Consider the following 26,250-nt stretch of genomic DNA (forward strand, 5'->3'; position numbering starts at 1 on the left):
CCAGGGTAAGAAAACACTTGCACAAAACTGCACGGAAACACGCCGCATTATATAAAATCCACACCCCCCAAATTATATATATCAACTCTGGGATTGCACTACAGTGGGGAAATGGGCATATTTCCCTATGTTGGGCAAGTGTTTACTTACCCTGGTAAAAATTTTGTATTCGGGAAATCAAGGTTTCGATGTCTCACGGAAATCACATTCAGTAATCTGGCCTTTTGGGCTTTCAAAGTAGATGCACACACACACACACACACACACACACACACACACACACACACACACACACACAAACACATTCACACATTCAAGCATACACTAATACACTAGACACACTCACAAACACACAGCTCACCCCCCAAACTCACAGAAGTATTCATAAACACACACACACACACCTTACACCACTCATACCACTACACACACACAAATATGCAGTCATACACATACCTCTAAAATGATCAGTTGAACAGGAGCTTTTGCCCATGTTAGTTAATTCTCCAACTCACCTCACAAAGGAAATGAGTTCTCACAGGCACTTCCAGGGTGGGTGGGTTATGGCATGGCTGAGTAGCACAAGCCACTCTCCAAACCTCCAGAGATAGCCTAGCCTACTACAGCACTGAGATAGGGCTGTCTCTGAATCAGAAATAGTTACTTTGAGATATACACCAAGCTTACACCTCAAGGTAACTGTAATGAATTCAGCCTTTTGTCACTTTGTACAAATAGCACAGAGGTGTTTTTACAGCATGTGACACATGCTGTTTTATAACAGCTAATTTCCTTTTCCATCTGACAGGACAATGTACACAACTATACTTTATAATTCTTATAGGTTCATAGATAAACTCTAGGCTAAGTGCCTTGAGGGCCATTTTAGGCCTACTCATTTTCCCTTTTTGTGCTCAAATTAACCTATCCCATTTGGCTAGAGACTATCCTTCCTCATCCCATGGTCAATAATTATATATTACCCCAAAGAGAATAGTTGGGATCATACCATAATTAATTTATGGGCACTCATGAATGTGATAAGGCATTTAGGAGCTGCCTCTGTCCATTAGTAGTACAGGGGCAGTCCTGGGGTAAAATTTATGTTTAATAGCAATTGCTATTAAACGGGTGTGTTTCAGCGTATTTTTTTGTTTGCTTATTGCTCATTTCTATCGTTGGCAGCTGGTTGGACTAGTAAAATTTATGTTTCCCATCCATATATCCAAGTTACACCTGAATATGTACAGGGATGAACTTTGTTTTATGTAGATAAGGAGTCGAGATATACCTGTCTCTCCAGACCATTCTGCTGATGTTGCAGAACATACTTAAATCCCTAAACTGAGTACTTCTGATGCCACTGGACTTACTGATGTGAAGTAAATCCATCAATATTGTGTCGGAGGATGCCTAGTGTGACAAAGGGGAATACTGCCAGCCCAGCTATCTGGAATTTTGTAGCTAATTCTATGTCATTTGTGAATATTGATATGATTTATACAGAAGTATATGCCTGTTTTTCTTTTTACGTGGGAAAAACCGAGAGAATGTTCACTCAGAGAATTTATGAGCATGAGCATGCCATAAAAAAAAAAATTAAATAACGCGCTAGCAAAACATATAAATGAATATAATAACCATAAATTTTATTATATGATAATAGATCAAGTAGAAATAGATGAAAGAACCCCGTGGAACTTAATTTTGGAAGAAAAAGAACTTACCTGGCAAATAAAATTACAAGCTGATTTTATACCAGGTTTAAATGAAAGAAGTTCTATAGGGCCAATTTTAAAATTAAAAGCATTAACTCGTAATAAAGTCCAAGATTAATGTAACATTTAATTTTAAATATTCTATTAATTTTTAATATATATGAAGGAAGCTATAAAATACTAATATAATTATTATACGATAATTTATTATATAAAAAATATATTAATTGTGATATTTTATTATTTAATATTAATTATTTGATATATATAAAATTATTATTTTTAAGAGTTTGAGAAGTTTGTGATTTCATTATTTATATAAAAAGAAGGATTTAAGTTATTAGTTTTATAATTTTATATAATATAATATAATATTATGGCTTGTAGTTAATATGTAATTTTTGTGTCCATGCATTCCTTGAATCTAGTATTTAGAAATTATATTTCCCATTTTTGGGTTATTGAGCATGCTCCAATTCAAATTTGATTTTGGCGCAATATTCTGGGAAGGTTATAAAAGGAAGTGATGTAATAGATGTTTTTTGTCTGAGGAAGTTTAAAATACTTAAACGAAAGCGCTCACTTTATTTATTTGTTTTTTGGTGCTGTTATTTGGCGTTTTTTGTTCGTTTGAAGTTCGTTTCCAGCTGTACAATTTGTGTTTGTTATTAAATTATATTCATCATCTAGCTGGTGGCTTTTCTTTTATATTTATTCATTAGTTTGGTCGTTGTTCATTATGTTATACAGAAATATGTGTAAAGTACTTAGCTGAAATATAAATACCAGCATGCCATATTGGAATAGAACAGGAATGTACCTGCACTATTCTGAATGTTTAAATGTACATGTTTAATGGAAACAGGAACACAGGAGGTTAACTTGAAAAAAATCTGAGAAAATTGTTGAAATTTAATTGTTTCAAAACTGCGTAATAAAAGAGATGTTACCTCTCAGTTTCAGTGCAGTAGCAGACACAATGTCTACAGCTACATGTTTTTTTGTATTGTCTTGAAAGAGAAGTAATTACTGGGTTTAAGATGTAGAAGTATTTTATTGTTTTATGACTTCTAGGATCAGCAAACATCTGAGAGAAATGTACTTTTCACAGGGAGATGCTAAAATTCTTTTAGTTTCTAACAAAGAGGGTTTAGCTTGGAAACTGAAGTCAGGTGAAAAAAAGTGATGTCATCCAAGTTAACCCAGCAGTAATATTTGATATTAATTTAAGTACTCTCTCAGAAAGAGACTGTGCATTTTGTATTTTGTCTTTGACCTAACAACATCAGCTGGAAACATCGACTCACCTCTGCACTTGCCTTGCTGTAAGTAAGTATTTTAGGGCATAGTAACTCTTTTAGATTCAGATAGGAATATAGTAAAGTGTAGATTAGATGTTTACTTTATTTATTTGAAACTGTCCTGCAATGTTATTTTAAATATTTTCTGTGATTTGGAAATCTGATGTAACTGATTACTTGCTAAGTATTTTCTTGTTATTTTATTATTATTAAATAAAATATAATTAAACCTTTTAATTGTGGCTGGCCTGTTTAGAGACATTTAAGCTCTTAGGGTACTTGCATATCTATTTGGTGACACTGTACAGGCCACTCCTAAATAGCCTTGCTCTTGGCTAGACTACCACTTGAATTAATAGTAACATTATGCAGTAGGATTGGACACCCTTTGCTAAGGGCCTTAAAGTAGCTGATAAGAGTTGGCTGGTGGCAGTGAAAACTACCTTATAGTCTGGGCAGAAGGGGGCATAGCTAGTAAACCTCTGCCAGCCTTTCCCAGGTGTGTGTGTGTGTGTGTGTGTGTGTGTGTGTGTGTGTGTGTGTGTGTGTGTGTGTGTGTGTGCATACGTGTGTGTGTGTGTGTGTGTGTGTGTGTGTGTGTGTTTCTACATAAATCATATCTCAAGGAGTGTGTGTGTCACCTACTTGGGCAGGGACATGAAGCACTGGTTGGACAGAGAGGGTATTGAAGATCTTGGTCTGGCCACTAAGCTGAGATCTCAGCCCTATAGCTGTGCCAGTGGGGAGTCTTATGGGGGATCTGGAGAAAGAGGGAGAAACCAGCCCCAGACTGACTGTGATCTCTATGTGCTCTTAAGGGAAATTGCACTTCACTGTGTGTGTACTTGTCATCCTCCTTTTATCTCTAGTAAGGTATCTCTATGGATGTTCCATTTGTTGCATGTGTCTAGACAGATACATGCCAAAGGGGGCACTGTAGTCAATGATTGGCCTAATGAGGGCCAATGAAATCCTTAGATCTAGACATAATCTTTTTGTTTATAAGCAACGCAGTATAGTAGGCTTTTATTACAACAATGGACACACACTGGTCAAATATTAGGTCACTGTCCACATAAGTTCCCAAATCCTGAACAACTGGGACTTAACTAACTAAAGAACAACTATTTAAAAGGTGTAATCTTGAGGAAATTATGCAGAGACCACACAGTATAGGTTGTATAATTTGAATGATGACAGAAAAAGGGGGCAAAAAAGCACTATAAGCATCCTCATCAGGAAATGTATTTCCTCTGTTGTGTACTAATTATTGCCCAGTAAATAACAAGTGTGATACCATTTGCTGTTGTAATACAGTGACACATTCTGTTTATGTTTCTCTCTCTCCAGTGAAATTCATTTTGATACTTTTTGTTTTCTAAATTATGTTTTCCTTGGTTACATAACCATAGGTACATAATTCAGTTTGACTGCATTAAAATTTACAATCTAAGTGAATTATACTAAATCAAGTATATGTAACATTTACTTATTTCCTGTGTGAATTTCTAAGCAAAATACTCCCTCCAAGGAAGCTGCTATTGTAAAATAAAAGAGCCCTTAGTAAACAAAAAAAAAAAGCCCACTGTTAGATAAACTGGGCCTCTCTAAATATCCACACAAATTATTTTTTAATAAAACTTACATTACTGGATATGGATATTAGACCACATAATGTTAACAGAAAACGATTCCCATTCTGTCATTAGTAGGGCAATACATATGAAGATACACTGAATAATCCCTGAGAATCAGAGAGACTCTCTCCACCAGCACTAACTGACTGATGTGAGTATGCTAATTAGAGTGACAATGAGACTCTCTGACTTAAGAGACAAGGTAAAGCTGTACAGAGAAACACCTAATTACCAGCTTATTACTATGTCTCTGACTTGAGCTCCATGTTGCCAGACCAGACCTCTCTACTGTCCTCCCTACTAGTTCATGCATTCCAGATGCACAGGCAGCTTCTGACACACACACACACACACACACACACACACACACACACACACACACACACACACACACACACACACACACACACACACACACACACACACACACACACACACACACACACACACACACACACACACACACACACACGCACACACGCACACACAAACACACACACACACACACACACACACACAAGCATCCACAGCCTCATGGAAATACTCTACTCACACCTGTTCAGGAAATTCCAAACACACAAATGCACACATAGATACAAATACGGTGCCCCTATACGAACAGGTGACCACCCAGGCTTGCACACATCCATACAGCTGCATTCATGCCCCTACAGGCACACACACACACACACACACACACACACACACACACATACACACCTGCATGGCACAGCGATATCTACATGTAGTCATAGTAGGAGCAGTAAATGGGTGTGCCCAGTGAAAATATCATACACTCTTTCCTCCGTTTAGAAAATGAAACATTATTCTGCTGTTGTGGCTATTTCTGAGGGACGGCACATGGCTAATCTGCATTAGCTGCTCCTCTTAGCTCCCTCATTGCATGTGGCTTTGCTGGCAAGCACACTTTCCAGCTAGGGCCACTTCCTCTGTAAAACCATTAGAGAGCAGCATTACAACAAAGTGTAATCACTGTAAATTTGAATGTGTCAGTGTATACAGTTACATCAGATAATGTGATGTGGAAATGGAATATAATAAATGTCCTGCTCTTCCCAATTATTTTGTAACAGTGCAGATGCAATAGAAATTGTTACATACCTTGTAGCATAAAGTAACCTAATTTAGATTAGTATGTTTAATATACCATATAAAACTCTGTAGCCAATTGGATTTTCATTTGCAGTACCAGTGGCCAGAGTTTCAAATCAAGCTTGCACTGCTGGTTAACTTTGGAGAGAGGAAAATTAATATCTTATTAACTGCTGCGATTTATGGCCAGGGTAATAAAGATTCCTAATTCATATGCTTCCTATCTGCAATTTAGGATATATCTGAAAGAAGACCATAGAAAGATAAGGACAGCAGATTTGTTAGGGGTCAGCTGCACAAAACCATACTTAAGCTATACTGTCACTTTACACCTAACTACTGTTACAGAAGAACAAATGGAAAAAACATGGTTGCAAACAGAAGAGCATTAATTTTCTACAGACACTGCAGCTGTCTAGCAGATAAGCCCATAACAGCAATGTGTGTTTGTGAGTTCATGGCAGTAGCTGCCACCCCATGGTTGTGGTCCTAGGAACTGTTCATATTTCCTAAGTTTATACTTTCCAAAGATGTCAGATGGACTTATTTCTAAATAACTTCCATTTTTTTAGCAGCCCAGTAATTAAGCAAAGATTCCTATTATTTCTTATATTAAGACAGATATCTTACTTTCTCAGGAAATATTCAAATAAACTGACATTTTCTCCAAATGTTCAATCTTGACCTGAATATTGACAAAATGATTACTAGCAGACTGAAAAATAAGATTGATCAGTATGAGACACGGAATTCCATGGAGACTCCTGATAATTTAGGTACCCCCAAATCTTGCCTTAAGCAAGTCATAATGATGCTGTCTTCTATTAGTGATACATACACATGCATTACATATGACAGGCCATGATTTAGAATAGGTTAAGGTGCTAGTGATATGACATGCCATGAATTAGAATAAGTTCAGGTGTTAGCAATATGACAAGCCACGATTTAAAATAAGTTCAGGTGCTAGCAATATGCAGGCCATGATTTAGAATAAGTTCAGGTGCTAATGATATGACAAGCCATGATTTAGAATAAGTTCAATTGTTAGTGATATGACAGGCCATGATTTAGAATAAGTTCAGATGCTAGCAATATGACAGGTCACAATTTAAAATACGTTCAAGTGCTAGCAATATGACAGGCCATGACTTAGAATAAGTCCAGGTACTAGCAATATGACAGGCTTTTATTTAGAATAAGTTAAAGTGCTAGTGATATGACAAGCCATGATTTAGAAGTCCAGCTGCTAGAGATATGACAGGCCATGATTTAGAATAAATTCAGGTGCTAGCAATATGACAGGCCATGATTTACAATAGGTTATAGTGCTAGCAATATGACAGGCCATGATTCAAAATAAGTTAAGGTGCTATCAATATAACAGGCCATGATTTAGAATAAGTTAAAGTGCTAGTGATATGACAGGCCATGATTTACAATACATTCAGGTGCTAGAAGTATGACAGGACATGATTTAGGATAAATTCAGGTTCTAGAGACATGACAGGCCACAATTTAGAATAAGTTAAGGTGCTAGTGGTATGACAGGCCATAATTTAAAATAAGTTCCGGTGCTAGTGATATGATAGGCCATGATTTAAAATAAGTTCAGATGCTAGAAATATGACAGGCCATGATTTAGAATAAGGTCAAGTGCTAACGATATGACAGGCCATGACTTAGAATAAGTTAAGGTGTTAGCAATATGACAGGCCATGATTTAGAATAAGTTAAAGTGCTAGTGATATGACAAGCCCTGATTTAGAATTTCAGGTGCTAACAATATGACAGGCCATGATTTAGGATAAATTCAGGTGCTAGCAATATGACTGGCCATGATTTAGAATAAGTTAAAGTGCTGGTCATATGACAGGCCATGATTTAGGATAAGTTCAGGTGCTAGAGATATGACAGGCCATGATTTAGGAAAATTCAGGTTCTAAAGATATAACAGGCCATGATTTAGAATAAGTTCAGGTGCTAGAGATACAAAAGGCCATGATTTAAGATACATTTGGATTCTAGAGATATGGCAGGCCATGATTTAGAATAAGTTAAGGTGCTACCGATATAACAGGCCATGATTTAAAATATGTTCAGTTGTTAGTGATATGACAGACCATGATGTAAAATAAGTTCAGATGCTAGCAATATGACAGGCCACGATTTTGAATAAATTCAAGTGCTAGTGATATGACAGGCCATGATTTAAAATAAGTTAAGGTGCTAGCAATATGACAGGCCATGATTTAGAATAAGTTAAGCTGCTAGCAATATGACAGGCCATGATTTAGAATAAGTTAAGGTGCTAGTGATATGACAGGCCATGATTTAGAATAAGTTCAGGTGCTAGTGATATGACAGGCCATGATTTAGAATAAGTTAAGATGCTAGCGATATGACAAGCCATGATTTAGAATAAGTTCAGGTGTTAGAGATATGACAAGCCATGATTTAGGATAAATTCAGGTTCTAAAGATATGACAGGCCATGATTTAGAATAAGTTCAGGTACTACCAATATAACAGGTCATGATTTAAAACAAGTTCAAGTGCTACTGATATGATAGGCAATGATTTAGAATAATTTAAGGTGCTAGCGATATTACAGGCTATGATTTAGAATAAGTTAAGGTGCTAGCAATATGACAGGCTGTGATTTAGAATAAGTTAAGGTGCTAGCAATATGACAGGCCATGATTTAGAATAAGTTAAGCTGCTAGCAATATGATAGGCCATGGTTTAGAATAAGTTAAGGTGCTAGCAATATGGCAGGCCATGATTTAGAATAAGTTAAGGTGCTATCGATGTGACAGGCCATCATTTAGAATAAGTTAAATTGCTAGTGATATGTAACAAGCCATGATTTAGAATAAGTTCTAGTGCTAGCGATATGGCAGGCCATGATTTAGGATAAATCCAGGTGCTAGTGATATAACAGGCTATGATTTAGAATGAGTTAAGGTGCTACCAATATAACAGGCCATGATTTAAAACAAATTCAGGTGCTACTGATATGACAGGCCATGATTTAGAATAAGTTAAGGTGTCAGTGAAATGACAGGCCATGATTTAGAATAAGTTAAGGTGCTAGCGATATGATAGGCCATGATTTAGAATAAGTAATATTAGGCAGGGGGATATTTATGCTTATACTGATACAATGGAAATGAAATGGATATTTCGACTGAGAGCGCATTTGGGCTCCGGTCTTAATTATACTGTTTCTATTAAACCAGTATTAAAAGGGCATAAGTTGCCTAAGAAATGAGCTTAATATGTATATACTTTAGTGACATTTTGTATTTTATACTTGTTTTATTTGGTATCTCTTTAAATTTGTATGAACCATTAATGACAGGTGAATTTTTATTGGTCTGTTTGAATTTGTATAGGATCTATTTAAGTTGCTCCTCTCAAGTTGTGTATTGTCTGAGGAAGCACCGAAGGGTGTGAAAGCGCTTACAACGACAAAATAAAATATTACTGTTTTAGCTGTTGGTGTCTCATGTTACTGCACAGCTTTTCTTTTTGGTTTGTGTTTTTTACTGTGTTTACTGTGCAGTTTATCGCTGAATTCCATTCTTTTGGACATTGTTTGTGATCTTTTTGATCGGTTTGTTGGATACTCAGTGAACATGGCAGACAACACATTGGATGGTTTGGATGAGAATCGCTCTACACAGAGCAATGGCTCTAGTAATGAACGACTGCAGAACTGTTTAAATGTTCATACGAATCCTCTTCTTTCCATGGAACTCAGTGCAGGTCAGCAGAATACCACTGAAGTGGATGTTAATACACAAACAAAATTGCTATTGAGAGACATTGAGAATAATTTGTTTCGTAGTAAACGGCTACAATGTCAGAGACAACACATGGAAGCATGTTTAAAAATGAATATAGTTCCTAGAGGATTTAGAGTGTTAAACATGTCAACATATGGAAATGCTTTTCCTGATTTATTGGCAAAATGGCAGAAGATTAATCTTGATACAAGCAGAGTGTATATGCAGCTAATTATTGATCATTTTCTGCCCAATGAAAGTGAACTTAATGTCTCCATTGAGCTCAAATATGAAGAACTGTTGAGAACCACATCTGTTGATATAGCCGATGTGTTTCTACATGCCACTATTGACAAAGTATTAATCTATGAGAATAAATTGTTGTTAACCAAAAAGAAATTGGTTCGTGACCTGGATGATTTTAAAAATCAACGTGTATTCACTTGGCCTAGGAGTGAACAGTCTAGTGAGCCTATTACGAGTCGTGGTAATACAGAGGACCTGACTGAGAACCACGAGTCTACCATTCCTCAGTCCGAGAGAAGTGTGACGACTGGTCGGACAGAATCTATCTGGTCCCAGGTTTCTGTGGTCATTGATAAACCAAGTGAAGGAAGAAGTTTGAATGCCAGTTCTGTAGAGAATGAACCAGTGGTAAGGAGGAAAGAACAATCAAGTGTTTTTAATACAGGTGAACCAGTTCTACCACTTCCTTTTCACATAAGGAGCAAATCTGTGCACGACAGAGACAATATAAGCACAGGTCAGAAGCGGAAAGATATATCGCACCACAACAACAGACATACGTTGAAGAAGATGTGGGCGACTGTACAAAATGGTTAGTGTGGCACCTGTCTGACTGTTCCTTGACTGCCTCTGAGATCTCTTTACTAACTAAAGGTTTTGGCTATGTGCCGTCCATTACAGCCAATGTTGATGAGACTTTACTGCAATTTAGATTGTTTGCGAGGAATATTGCTTTACATATGACATTTGTTAATATGAGTACTTCTCATAAAAATGTTTTTACTAAACCTAGTAGTTTTATGCCTAATTTTTCATCTACTTTAGATGTGTTTGTGAAAGCCTGTGAAAATGATTTGTACAGTTATTTTAATTCACGTAAACAGGTTATGCATAATAATTTGAGTCAGGGTGAATGATTAGCACTCAGAACTTTACAAAATAATGAGAATATTATTGTTAGACCTGCCCACAAGGGTGGACCAGTTGTAGTACTGAATAATAATTACTATGTACAATCAATGCTCAGTATGCTAGATGATTCTTTGACGTATAAATCTGTTGAATTATGCACTATTGAAAAAATGCAACAAGATGTTTTTATGGGATTATATGAGTGTCTTTGTATGGGACTCATTACACGTGAGCTCTATGCCTATTTTAATGTAGAATTCCCTCTTATACTGAAGCTGTATGGCCTACTCAAGATTCATAAATATCCGATGGCTCCTAGTTTTAGGCCAATAGTATCTGGTTCTGGATGGCTTACTGAGCCTTTATCTATATATGTAGATAAACAATTAAGAACAGTCCTTGATAAGTATTGTATAGTTTTGAAAGATACTCAGCAGTTTTTACACGATTTATACATGGAATTTGGACAGTTTTTCTGTTCATCTAATATTTTGGTATCCATGGATGTGGAAGCTCTTTTTACTTGCATTCCGAATAATGAAGGCATCGTTATGATTAAGAGATATCTGATAAGGGATGGTGCCTTTGATGAGAAACATGTAGATCTTATTTGCTATCTGCTGGAAGTTATTTTAGATCACAATGTGTTTGTATTTGAAGGAGCATACTATAGGCAGCGGAAAGGTGTGGTGATGGGAACCAGCTGTGCCAACACCTATGCAAATCTGGTTATGGCCGAGTGGGAATATGATAATATTAGAGAATTTATAGGCACAGACCTTATTTTTTACAGACGTTTTGTAGATGACGTATTTTTTGTATGGGGAAGCTGTAAGGTCTCACTTTTGAATTTTATAAGATATCTGAATAATAGTAGTAGTTTTTTGTGTTTTACACACAAGACATCTAAAACCAACATAGAATTTTTAGATGTCATGGTTTTGGTAAATAGCGAGGGTTTTTTGACTACAGAACTGTACCGTAAAGAATGTTATTGTCCTTCTTTTTTATACAGAACTAGAATGCATCCTCAACATGTTTTTTCTAGCATAGTGCATGGACAGACGTTGAGAGTAGCTAGGCTAACAGTTAATAATGACATTTTAAAAGAGAACCTAGAAATACTTAAGTCAGAGTTTGTAGGCAGGGGATATGAGCAGAAGGCTGTATCCAAAGCTATAAGTACTACTATGAGAAAAAGGGGTGGCAAAGCCAGTCCCTATTTTTCTGATATGAAAACGCCTAGTAGGAATAGTAGCAGTAAGAGTACACAAGGGGTAACTTTGATCTTGCCATACAGTTCTGATGTTAAATATATTAGGAATGTGTTATATAAGAATTGGCATATTTTGCACATGGATCAGGACATTATAGAAATAGTTGGTCTACGTCCGAGAGTGGTCTACAAAAATAAGAATACATTAAAGCAATTACTATGTTATCCGAATAAAAGAACTAGTCAGCAGCCTTTTTTAAAAGGCATGACAAAATGTAATAAATGCAATTTTTGTCAGTTTATTGCTCAGGAAGAATATTTTATACACCCGGACACTAAACGCACTTGGCAGTTTAAGGTGCAGGCTGATTGTAACACCAAGAATGTGATTTATCTGGCCCAATGTTCTACATGTGCTAAATTTTATGTAGGAAAAAAAATAGAAGACTTTGTGAGCATATAAGGGATCATGTTTACTGTACAAGGAAATAATTATTGCATAGTGCTTTAGCTAAGCATACGGTAACTGAAGGCGCTACACATTCATTTTTGTTTCAAGTAGTACAAGTCATACATAGTAATATTAGGCAGGGGGATATTTATGCTTATACTGATACAATGGAAATGAAATGGATATTTAGACTGGGAGCGCATTTAGGCTCCGGTCTTAATGATACTGTTTCTATTAAACCAGCATTAAAAGGGCGTAAGCTGCCTAAGAAATGAGCTTATTATGTATATACTTTAGTGACATTTTGTATTTTATACTTATTTGGTATCTCTTTAAATTTGTATGAACCATTAATGACAGGTGAATTTTTATTGGTCTGTTTGAATTTGTATAGGATCTATTTAAGTTTCTCCTCTCAAGTTGTGTATTGTCTGAGGAAGCACCGAAGGGTGTGAAAGCGCTTACAACGACAAAATAAAATATTGCTGTTTTAGCTGTTGGTGTCTCCGTGTTTCTTCACAGCTTTTCTTTTTGGTTCGTGTTTTTTACTATGATTTAGAATAAGTTCAGATGCTAGCAATATGACAGGCCACGATTTACAATAATTTCAGGTGCTAGTGATATGACACGCCATGATTTAGAATAAGTTAAGATGCTAGCGATATGACAAGCCATGATTTAGAATAAGTTCAGGTGTTAGAAATATGACAAGCCATGATTTAGAATAAGTTCAGGTGTTAGAAATATGACAAGCCATGATTTAGGATAAATTCAGGTTCTAAAGATATGACAGGCCATGATTTAGAATAAGTTCAGGTACTACCAATATAACAGGTCATGATTTAAAACAAGTTCAAGTGCTACTGATATGACAGGCAATGATTTAGAATAAGTTAAGGTGCTAGTGATATTACAGGCTATGATTTAGAATAAGTTAAGGTGCTAGTGATATGACAGGCTGTGATTTAGAATAAGTTAAGGTGCTAGCAATATGGTAAGTAATGATTCAGAATAAGTTAAGGTGCTAGCAATATGACAGGCCATGATTTAGAATAAGTTAAGCTGCTAGCAATATGATAGGCCATGATTTAGAATAAGTTAAGGTGCTAGCAATATGGAAGGCCATGATTTAGAATAAGTTAATGTGCTAGCAATATGATAGGCCATGATTTAGAATACGTTAAGGTGCTATTGATATGACAGGCCATCATTCAGAATAAATTGCTAGTGATATGTAACAAGCCATGATTTAGAATAAGTTCAGGTGCTAGCGATATGGCAGGCCATGATTTAGGATAAATCCAGGTGCTAGTGATATGACAGGCTATGATTTAGAATGAGTTAAGGTGCTACCAATATAACAGGCCATGATTTAAAACAAATTCAGGTGCTACTGATATGACAGGCCATGATTTAGAATAAGTTAAGGTGTTAGTGATATGACAGGCCATGCTTTAGAATAAGTTAAGGTGCTAGCGATATGATAGGCCATGATTTAGAATAAGTTAAGGTGCTACCAATATAATAGGCCATGATTTAAAACAAGTTCAGGTGCTACTGATATGATAGGCCATGATTTAGAATAAGTTAAGGTGCTAGTGATATGACAGCCCGTGATTTAGAATAAGTTAAGGTGCTAGCAGAAGTTGCTTTCAGGTTGGAACGAGCTCCATGATATACAATAATAAGACCCTGAGTATCACCAAGCCAACATCGGTTTCATTAATGGGCAGGGTGCTGCAGCCGCTGACTGGGAGATGGTGGAATGACAAGGTTCAGCCTGCTGGAATTTCTTTGGGGAGGAAGAGATGAGGAGCACATGTCCAGGAAGCAGGCTGTTCAGACTCTATACAGAATCCCTGGTAAAGAGTGCAGAACACCGCACATGTTTGCCACATTTGGGGCAGAACTACTAAGAAGAAGCTTCCTGTGAAAGCAGGACAGACACCTTTCACATATGTTGATTTTACACTGAACTTCAAGGAACTCAGTGGCATGTCACAACAAAGCATACAATGCCCTGTCTCAAACCCATTATGTTATGCCAAGCACTAATTTAAAGAAAGTGAAATCAAACACTAGAAAACATCCTTTTTATGCAAAACGTCAGCAAAAAAGGAAGATAACCCACCTAAACACAGAATTGTCATGTCTCAAACCCATTATTTTATACCAAATTCTAATTTAAAGAAAGTGGAATCAACTAAATCAGGAGAAAGCATCCTTTCCCTGGAAAAGTTTAGCAAAAAAAGAAGATAACCAAAGAAAACATAGGCATGCTAATAACCTCTTTATTTTGACCAAGTAAAGAGAAAGTAAAAATAGTAACTAATAACGCAGTCTCCAAGTGTCAGCAACTGGAAGGTGATACAGAAGTTAATTGCCTCGTAAATCAGAAGTCAGCCGCCTAGTAAATCGCCAGCTCTACATATACTCTAATTACATTTTGCACTGGGGTCTCATAGCTGCTGCCTTAAGTTCTTTAATTTCACTAACTCTGGCCACAACCTAACACAGTTAAATTATTTGACTCCTTATTTACTTATTTTTTTTGCAGCTAACAAGAACATGGGTGATACAAGTGGTACAACAGGGCACCCAGTTACCCAATATTGGTCACATCTTTATAGATAGTTTTTAGAAGGATCATGCCACCTTCCTGTCAGTGTAGTTGCACACAACATGGACTATGATGTTTTTGACACATCTCTAATACAAACCTTAGCACTGTCCAAGGATTGAGCACCATTTTTAAATGCCTGTGGCCATCTCCCTTCCAGCAACTGAATGGCACATAGTAAGTCAACTTTAATTGTACTGTAGCTTTATCTTATCCACTGATTTAAAACTTGATGTATACTTTGGACTACACAACGTTTTCTCTTACATGTTACTGCTGCTTGTACCTAAGTAACGAAAAGCTGCACCAGTTGGCTGGTTTAAGCAGCTATTCTCACTCACCTGTCTGGTTTTTAACTTAACCCTGCCAGAATTTGTAAGAAATATGTTTTTTTTTCTTCTCTCTTAATTTAGAGCATAGTATATTAAGTTGCTGCTACTGTATCAATGTGATTTTGTTTTTAATTTATAGCATAGTACATTAAGTTACTGCTATTGTATCGATGTGATCTTTTTTTTTTTTTTTTTTAAGAGCATAGTGCAATGTGATTGTTTTGTTTTTTTTAATTTAGAGCATAGTACATTAACCTACTGCTACTGTATCAACATGATTTTTTTTAATTTAGGGCATAGTACATTAACCTACTGCTACTGTATCCATGTGATTTTTTTTTTAATTTATAGCATAGTACATCAAATTATTGCTAAATAAACAGAGATCCCTCAGGGTAAGGTACCTGCTATATCCCCAAACGAAAAATGTTAATATCAAGGTGCAGGTACTCCACGACTATCAAAGCCAACCATCAACCAGAAAAGCAAAAATCAATAAAAAATTTTTTATACTTAAACAGCAAAAAAACTTTATTCCATGGGTTGTTAGCGCTTTCACATCTACTCTGGACGCTTCTTCAGACTTTAATAAAACATTTCATCACTTCTGTATTTAAACACTTATCAATTAAACAGTTAACCAATGAAAGCGTTTGTATGAATACATAACTATAAAAAGTCAGAAACTTCTAAACAGATAAAAAGTCAGAAACTAATATTGTGAAAATTAAAAATTCAAAATTCAACATTAACACTAAAATGGATGTAGTAATAGATTATTACTGTTATTAACATTTCAGATGGCAAATAGCATATGATTATTTATTAAAAACACAAGAGCATATAAAACAGCATGTAATAAAAACATTTCAAGTGTATGAAACTACTGAAAAACTTCTAAAAATACACATTCCTACTAACACCAAGAAGCATGAAAAAGTCAAATGTATAGCAATAAATAACTGCTAATGCTTCAGATGATGACTGACTAGAAAGGGTTTCAAAGTAACCCTCTCATTAAGGCCATGTCCTTCATCTGCTCTCATTCTGATGATCCATTTACATTCTTCCCTTTCAATGAAGTTACTAACATTGCCTAATCTCAATGTGGTGTGTATCAATTCAATAACTAAGAACTCAAAGGTGCGTGTGGTGCCTTGCGATAGAACATGTCTAGCCCTGTTCCTGTCATTCTCCCTGTTGATCGCATATAAATGCTCTCTAACCCTTTCCCTCAACGTTCTATTCATCATACCGACATAGAAAGCCTGGCATTTGGTGCAGATGGCTAAATAAACTAGGGGTTTAGCACTTGATTTATTTTATGATAATGAAAACACTGAGACAAGGGATATAGTAATTAATAATTTTAGGAAACCTTCATGCTTTGTACCAGAATTGCATCCGCTTTTAGAAAGTTTCGAGAAAGTTTGTTGCAATGATTTTTATATGTTGTTTGAACAAACAGGTTTTAAGTCAGAATTTTACAATTTAAGCCGACAAAAAGCAGTAGCTTTAAAAAGTTTACAAAACAATGATACTATAGTTATCCGCCCAGCGGATAAAGGTGTTGCAATAGTGTTGTTTGATAGTGTATATTATAACAATAGAATGTTAGAAATGTTATTGGATGAAACCACATATAAAAAAATACACATGTATGATCTAAACAAGGTTATTAGTAAACTTCATGCCTCATTGTACGATATGTTGATGTCCAATATTATAAACAATGATCTCTATAATTATTTTCTAGTTGAAAAACCTTTGGTACCTATCATCAGAGGTCTTCCGAAGGAGCATCGACATTGTCTGACCCACCCTTCAGACCTATAGTCTCAGGGAGAGGCTGGCTAACTGAATGTATCTCAATTTATATTGAGAAGCAACTTAGACCTATAGTTGATTCTACCTTCTCCATTTTGAGAGATACTAAACAACTATTGGAATCTCTAGCTGAGAGTGCTGTTGAAAAAGCATACTTGGAGAATGACATTATGATGACTTTAGATGTTCAGTCTTTATTCACCTGCATACCTAATGATATAGGGATAGACTTCCTGAGGCTTTTTCTTCTAGAGAAGGGCATGACTAACAACAAAGTGATTATGATCACTATGCTGATGGAATTAGTGTTAGAAAATAATGTATTTTTATATGGTGATGGTTATTATCTGCAGACTTCAGGGGTAGCAATGGGCACGTCATGTGCCAATTCTTATGCAAACCTTATACTAGCCTATTGGGAATCTATGTATATCTTTGGAAATGAGTATTATTCACAGCACCTCAAGTATTATAAATGTTTTGTGAACGATGTGTTTTTTGTTTGGAGTGGTGATGTTACTATCTTAGATGAGTTTTTAAGTTACATCAACACCACCACATCTTTTCTTAGGCTGACTGGGGAGAGATCATGTCACCAGATTGACTTCTTAGATGTTACCATCAAGAAGCATAATGGGTGTTTCACTACCAACATTTATAGGAAATCCTGTAGAAAGAACACATACTTACATCGTGATAGTATGCATCCTCCCCACATACACAAGAATATTGTTAAGAATCAAGCAGCATGCTGTTCACGCCTAACAAGCGATGATTCAGCATATAGGAATGAATTGATAGGCTTAGATGCTGACTTTAAATCAAGGGGATACCATGACAATGATTTGATAGTCCTGCAACATACAGAACGCAATGAAGAAACAAGACCTTACATTAGGATAGCAACTAGTGAACAGGTGGAACAAAGCAGGCCATTTATTAGAAGTAAAAAGAGGATGGTACTTTCACATACCAACAAGAATAAGAGTATTACTAATGTAATTAGAAAGAACTGGGGTATCCTACAGTTGGATGATAGGCTCAGAGCACTTGTAGGTCCTCACCCCAGTTTTTCCTACAAGAATACTAGATCTTTAAGGAACATGTTATGTTATGAAAGGCGACTTCACAATCAACCACTTACTGTTAGAATGGGTACCTTTCCATGTCGCAGTTGCAATCAGTGCAAATACATACTGGGCAGGAATAACTTTAGGCACCCGGACACAGGTGTGCTATATACATTTGATCATTATGCAGACTGTAGGACAAGGAACATAGTTTGTTTAGCCATCTGCACCAAATGCCAGGCTTTCTATGTCAGTATGACGAATAGAACGTTGAGGGAAAGGGTTAGAGAGCATTTATATGCGATCAACAGGGAGAATGACAGGAACGCACTGGCTAGACATGTTCTATCACAAGGCACCACACACACCTTTGAGTTCTTAGTTATTGAATTGATACACACCACATTGAGATTAGGCAATGTTAGTAACTTCACTGAAAGGGAAGAATGTAAATGGATCATCAGAATGAAAGCAGATGAAGGACATGGCCTTAATGAGAGGGTTACTTTGAAACCCTTTCTAGTCAGTCGTCATCTGAAGCATTAGCAGTTATTTATTGCTATACATTTGACTTTTTCATGTTTCTTGGTGTTAGTAGGAATATGTATTTTTAGAAGTTTTTCAGTAGTTTCATACACTTGAAATGTTTTTATTACATGCTGTTTTATATGCTCTTGTGTTTTTAATAAATAATCATATGCTATTTGCCATCTGAAATGTTAATAACAGTAATAATCTATTACTACATCCATTTTAGTGTTAATGTTGAATTTTGAATTTTTAATTTTCACAGTATTAGTTTCTGACTTTTTATCTATTTAGAAGTTTCTGACTTTTTATAGTTATGTATTCATACAAAGGCTTTCATTGGTTAACTGTTTAATTGATAAGTGTTTAAATACAGAAGTGATGAAGTGTTTTATTAAAGTCTGAAGAAGCGTCCAGAGTAGACGTGAAAGCGCTAACAACCCATGGAATAAAGTTCTTTTGCTGTTTAAGTATAAAAAATTTTTTATTGATTTTTGCTTTTCTGGTTGATGGTTGGCTTCGATAGTCGTGGAGTACCTGCACCTTGATATTGATCAAATTATTGCTACTGTATCAGTGTGATTTTTTTTTTAATTTAGAGCATAGTACATTAACCTACTGCTACTGTATCCATGTGATTCTTTTTTAATTTAGAGCATAGTACATTAAGTTATTGCTACTTTATCAATGTGATTTTTTTTTCTTAAAAGAGAGCATAGTACATTAAGTTACTGGTGTATCAATGTTCATAGGTTCATAGGTAGGTACTAGGTACTAGGTACTAAGTAAGCCTAGCCAACAAGGTTCCCTGGCTTACACCACCCAAGAAAGTTAATTTCCTGTGCCCCTGTCGAGGAGACCCACAGAAGTGATTCTCGGGGTGTATTTCCTATTTCTCATCCACTCATCAAGATTTTTCTTGTAGAGTGCTAATGAGGGACTTTGCTTGACATAGATGGGTAGCTTGTTCCAGAGTATAGGAAGTCTCTGGGACAGGAATCTATCCCTCCAGCATGTCCTGTTTACTGTGGTGACAAAGTTTAGGTCCCTAGAGTGTGTAGCTCAGAGGGATTTGGATTTCTTTAGGTGTAGCATGTCCAACAGCTGTGGGTTTAACATACCTTTATATGTTAGCAGAGATCTCCTCGAAGTAGGCGATATGCTACAGAGTAAAGCTGGAGTTTTTTGAGATGGTCAGTGTAGGGCATCTGTTTGAGGCCAGTAATCCTCTTTGTGTGATACTTCTGTGGCCTTTCCAGCTGCTGCAGATGTCTTGTGATGTACATTCCAAAAGGGGCATTGTACTCTATAATGGGTCTAATGAGTGCTGAGTAGAGGGGAACAATGACCTAATTTTTTCCTGGATGAAAACCCTTTTGTGATGAGGTGTGCCACATAGAAGGATGTCCCGACTACTATGGCAATGTAATTATCAAAGGAGAGACTACTGTCCACCTGGATCCCAAGGTCTCTTATCACACATTCAGCATTAATTAGACTGCCGATTATGTGGTAGTTCATGGGTACAGAGTTTTTACAAAGGGGATGACAATGCACTTTTTGGCATTGAGCTTGAGGCCATGCCTCTGACACCAGGCATCTGTCTCAGTGAGGCACTTCTGTAGGATGTCCACATCATTTGGGGACTCGACTATGGCTCCTAGTTTGCAGTCATCAGTGAACTTTGTTAGCCAGAGGTCTTCTGTGTTAGCCTGTACTTCAGAGAAGTAGATGCCAAACAGGAGAGGTCCTAGTACTGAACCCTGTGGTGCTCCACTTGTCACTGGTTTGAAGTCAGATTTCGAATCTGCAACTTTTACAGTGTGGGTTCTGTCAGTGAGCCAGTTGTCAACCCACCTTGTGACATAGGGATTTATACCTAGTTTAGTGAGTTTAGCTATAATTCCATAATGCAGGATGGTGTCGAAAGCCTTGGCTGTGTGAACCACCTTACCCTCGTCTATGGCTTTGGTGACTGCCACAAAGCAGTCGATCAGGTTCAGAAGTCATGATCTGCCTTTCACAAAACCGAACTGGGTGGGGTCCAGAGTTTGGAGGTTACCAATGTCTTTGTTTATGAGTTCCATGATGATGTGATTGTTTTTTTTTTTTTTTTTTAGAGCATAGTACATTAACCTACTGCTACTGTATCCATGTGATTTTTTTTTAATTTAGAGCATAGTACATTAAGTTATTGCTACTGTATCAATATGATTTTTTTTTTATTTAGAGCATAGTACATTAAGTTATTGCTACTGTATCAATATGATTTTTTTTATTTAGAGCATAGTACATTAACCTACAGCTACTGTATCCATGTGATTTTTTTTTTATTTAGAGCATAGTACACTAAGTTATTGCTACTGTATCAATATGATTTTTTTTTATTTAGAGCATACTACAGTAAGTTACTGCTGCTGTATCCTTGTGTGACTGTGGTAATGGTTAGAAGCTACAAATTGTGAGTGATACTGTTTGCTTCAATTACTACCTAGTCTTCCTTTAGTATGAAAAGTATTCCTGCTCCTAACTCACCCTATATCTCTGCACCTTCCATCCTATATAATAATTATCTGACAGACTCTATCCCTCTTATTCATGCAGAGCTGTTATATCCCAAACCTATTATTTTATGCCAAACGCTATTTTAAAGAAAGTTAAATCACCTTAAACAAGAGAAAGCATCCTTTCCCTGCAAAAGTTCATCAAAAAAAGGAAGATAACCCAACAAAACATAGACCTGTTAACCTCTTCATTTTGAAAAAGTAAAAATAGTAACTAATAACAATCACTAAGATTCAGTAGCTGGAAAGAAATATAGAAGTCAGTCACCTAGTAAATTGGCCAGTTATACATATACCCCAATTGTATTTTGCACTGCGGTCTCGTAGCTGCAACCTTAAATTCTTTAACTTTACAGACTCTTTCCACAGCTTGACTCAGTTCAAAGTGTTGCCTGCTTGACTTTTTGTTCTGTAGCTAACTAGACTGTGGACCATACAAGTGGTAAAAATAAGACTCCTACTTACCCATTATTGGCCTTATCTTTACAGATATTTTTTTAGAAGACGTGCTCTACTTTCCTGTTGGTGTAGCCCACTCCGTTTACCCTCGCTCTGCTTGGGTTCAAGCTGCTCCCCTACCCTATTCACAATTCTCACCCACTCTACATCTCAGTTTCAAACACGCTAACTCCTACCATCTTACTACACAACCTATCAATTCCCCAATTCATCTACTTCAAATATTTGTTTTTCTTAAAGTGATATATCCTATTTCACCATATAACACATTCTTGCCAAATAAATGTCAATATCAAACATCCTTACTCTCTACATCCTTATTGAAGCCATTGCTGATGTGCAGTGAATGTATCCATATTGGGCTGGAGGATGCCTTATATGCCAGACATGGGTCATCTCTTAGCAGTCTGTAGGATACCAAGTATAGTGACAGAGCTTTGAGTCAGTCCATGTAAAACATGTTGTTTAGGCCTTGTATCCTTTTAGTGAGGTATCTCTGTGGGTGATCCAGTTGTTGCATGTGTCTGGACACCCACCCTTGCACCTGACAACATACCAGCTGCATATCTTAAAATAGCAGCAGATGCTATAGCTTTTCTCATCTCTATTCTAATCATCCAGTCCCTTGCAGATGGCCTAGCCTCACTCTTTAGGAAAAATCTCACATCTTGCCTATTCATAAACATGGCACCTCTGCTGACATCACAGATTATCGACCAGTAACAATCGTATCATCCTTCTCAAAACTAGAAAAATGTATACAAAAACAACTCCTTAACTTTATTAACAATTTTATTAAAGGAATTAAGACCCTATCATCTAGGCAGTCAGTTTGAAGATGATTGATGTTGGAGTTTATCAAACAAGTCTGTTCTTGTGTAGGTAGATTCATTCTGTGAAGAAGCTTGTGGTAATTGCCACTGGCCATTTCCAAAAGAAGGGAAAACCGCAGTTGTCTGGGCCAGAGGGGAGTCACCACAATGATCTTGAGGGATTCCTTCTGAATCTTCAGAAGTTGACTGGATATTAGTAGAAAGTGTAGAAAGGTACACAGGAAAATTCCTGTGTAGAGAAAAGAAAAGGTATCTGTCTTCCAGGTCTTCTTGCATGGAGTCGTGGAACAGAATCTTGCCAGAGAGGAGGCAAAGATGTCTACTTGAGGAACTCCCCACAGATTGATTAAATCTTGGAATACCCTCGGATCTAGTTTCCATTCATAAGGATCTGCTCTGGTCCTGCTCAGCTTGCCTACCACACAATTGTGCTCTGACAGAATGTACGGTGCCTGTAGAGTGAGATTGTGCTGTGAAGCTATATACCAAGCTAACATGGCTAATCACTGAACAGGGAATAACTTGGTTCCCCCTTTCTTGTTGATGTACTACATCATTGTGGTATTGTCTGAAACCACTTGAAGAGGTCCCAGGGACCAAAGATGGTTCAGAGAATTGAGTGCCTTGATCAGGGCAAGCATCTCCTTGATATTTATGTGCTTGCAACTCTCCTTGTTGACTCACAGTCCTTGCATTTTTATATCTACTGAAACAGCACCCCAAGCAAAGTCCAAAACATTTGTGGTGGCTGACCACTTTGGAGCAGGGAGGGAGAAGGGAAGACATTGATTTAAAGATATCTGTTCTCTCCAAGAAGTGATTTCATTTCTGACAAACCCCAGTTTTGGGATCTGAAAAGATAAAGGGTGCTGATGCTGGGACTAATGAGACGTCAGATTCCACTGAAATTTTTGCACATGGAGTCTTGCCAGGGACATCATGAGAATCATAGACATCATGAGACCCAAAATCCTGTGCTATTCCCTTGCAGTGACCAAAATAGTTTATCAGCTAGTTAACACTACTTTTAAATAGACAAAAACAAAGTGAGCTCCATTTAAAAGTATGTCACAGTCTCAACACACTCTGTTAAAATGGAATACTACTAGGTTTAAACTAACTTTCCTGAAGAAAGTAATAAAACATAAGTACAAAATACGAAAATGGAATTTTTTTCCCCCAAAGGGAACATATCTGCCCACCACAAGCAGGATGTCAATCCTTGCAAGCCTCAGAAGAGCATACATTTCAGTGGCAGGAAAGTACTGGAAAGCTTTGCCTTAAACTTGTCTTTTAGTCATCTCAGCTCGAGCCGCTTGGCAATTTGGGTGTGTGGAAGGTGCCCTAAAGCTTTGGAAGCTGGCTGGCAGTTATATCCTTGGCAGAATATAACTCATATAGCTAAGGTTACTGCAGAAGTTATCAATACGAAGAAAATCTGATTTACAGCTCTTATAAATGAAATTCCATTTTTGTGAGGTGAAATCTGGGAATCGTGCCAGTAATGTTTAAGTATAATTTCTAGTCATTACTGTGATTCCATTAAAATGTTTAGTGCATATATACATAAAGATACATTTATAAATATATATATAAAATGTGACATTTGATAGAAGGTAAGTTTGCCTGAACCACACATTGCTGAAAAACATTACTGAAAGTACATTTGACTGAAAAGCCACTTCATCAAAAACTGTTGAAGTCTAGAGATAGCATTTATGGTGATGTGTTTGACTACTGAAGTTGTCAGGGTAGTAATTTAGATGATTGTATGTGGATTGATAATGCCTACCATCAGGCTGTACCCCCAGATTTGTAGACATTTGTGTTTGTGCCCCAGCGCTTATTCCCTGTATATGATGTATTCTCTTTTCTCCACAGATGTGCAACCCTGGAATTTGAATATACAAGCAAGGTGGGGGGGGCATAGATGCAAAGCCTCCCTTGTCAAAGGTGAAAGAGTGCTTGCTCCCTTGCAAAAGACTGTTTTATGGTATATAAGTTGTTTATAATGTTTTTGATGAACTGGCTTTTTACTCAAATGCACTTTTAGTCATTTGTACCTACTGATTTTTTCTTTCTATCAAAGGTGCCTTAAATATATAAATAAAAAAACTAACAGTAGTATTTATGATATGAATAATAAGAAAAATACCAGTTATTGTAAATTAATGTTCTAACCTTAAATGCAATTTTCATGAAAATATCATGCTTTTCATACAAAAACAGTCCAAAACTGAGATTTATCAGTAAGGAAAAGTGAAACACCAGTACCCCTGTTTATGTTATTATATTATAAAATACAAACTATTATGGCATTATTTATACAGAAGAGGTATGCAGTATTTCCCAGACGTGCAAGTCAGATCACCAGTTCAGGTACTTACACACATGACATGTAGGGCTACAGCTCCTTTTCTTCTTGCTTCAATAGAAAAAATATCATCAGGGAATTCATGAAGTGCTGAAAAAAATAAAAAAATCACTTCTCAGAGAAAACACTTTGCAACAATGCATTTATAATGAATAATACAATCACAGCAACAGACAGAAAATAGTCATGGCTTAATATTAACAAAACAAGATTAACGAGTGAATGACAGTCTGTCAAACATATTTGATGACATCATTGTTTGTTTGTTTGTTTATTTATCTATGTATGCATGTATGTATTTAAGTTTGATACCATGGTAGGGCACTGATGTCACTGGAACCAATTTTAGATGCAGCTGAATGGTACTGAGAAGAACATTGAAGTACAGTTCAAAAGCATGAAACATGACAAGTGTAAGGAATCCCTACTTACGTCATATGTTGTTAGTAAGCATAAAGGCAGCATAGTGTAAGAGTGTAATATTTACCAAAAATATAATATGTACAATACACAGGTAAAACAGAGCGGAAGCACTGCCTTAGCTTAATGAAGATATACTTTGTGCTGGAACAAGGTGTGCTTCAGTTCATTCCACCCATGGTGACTCTTACCTTGGCCACTGTACTATCCGAGTCCCTCAAGGGATGTAGTTATTAGAGGCGTCATTCTAAGTAAATGATGAAATTCTGAAGTAAGACTGCAGAAGTACTTCCATTGATAGAACAGCCTTCTACTTTCTCCACTTCAGTGCAACATTGGAGTACGTACATAGATGTTAGGTGGAGTGAGAGTGACATCCCCCACATGAGGATTTATGGTCTGGGGATTACTGAAAGTGCTTTTATAAATTTTTTTATTAGGTTCATAAATGTGTACTAGGCTAATGGCACTGGAGCCTTTACAAGCCTAGCCCATAGGATTACCCTGGCAATGTGCCACCCGACAATAGTTTCCAGTGCCTCTGTCGAGTAGAGTCACTGGAGTGATCCCCGGGGTGAATTTTCTATTTCCCATCCACTCATCAAGATTTCTCTTGAAGAGGGCCAGTGAGGTGCTCTGTTTGACATGTATGGAAAGTCTATTGCATAGCAAGGGCAGTCTCAGGGTTATGAACCTGTCCCTCCAGTACATTCTGTTGATTGTGGTAATGAGGTTGAGATCTCCGGAGCATGTGGTGCAGAGGGATTGGGATTTCTTTAGATGTAGCATTTCTAACAGCCGAGTCAGACATGGCTTTATCAATCAAGCAGAGATTGCCT

The 26,250-nt window shown here is 36.7% G+C and overlaps 1 protein-coding gene across 1 annotated transcript in view; it reads right to left on the minus strand.

Moving 5' to 3' along the window:
- Window positions 1–25,397, minus strand: part of SLC24A3 (solute carrier family 24 member 3) — a 2,031,466-nt gene extending 2,006,069 nt beyond the window's left edge. The window contains exons 1-2 of the mRNA XM_044060155.1: window positions 25,304–25,397; window positions 25,005–25,081 (exon numbers count right to left, since the gene is read on the minus strand). Coding sequence (XP_043916090.1) covers window positions 25,005–25,081; window positions 25,304–25,397 — 171 coding nt within the window. The remainder of the gene's footprint in view (window positions 1–25,004; window positions 25,082–25,303) is intronic.
- Window positions 25,398–26,250: the final 853 nt, after the last annotated feature.

This window comes from Protopterus annectens, chromosome 1.part2 (genome assembly GCF_019279795.1).
Source record: "Protopterus annectens isolate FY-2018-M chromosome 1.part2, PAN1.0, whole genome shotgun sequence".
NCBI lineage: Eukaryota > Metazoa > Chordata > Ceratodontiformes > Protopteridae > Protopterus > Protopterus annectens.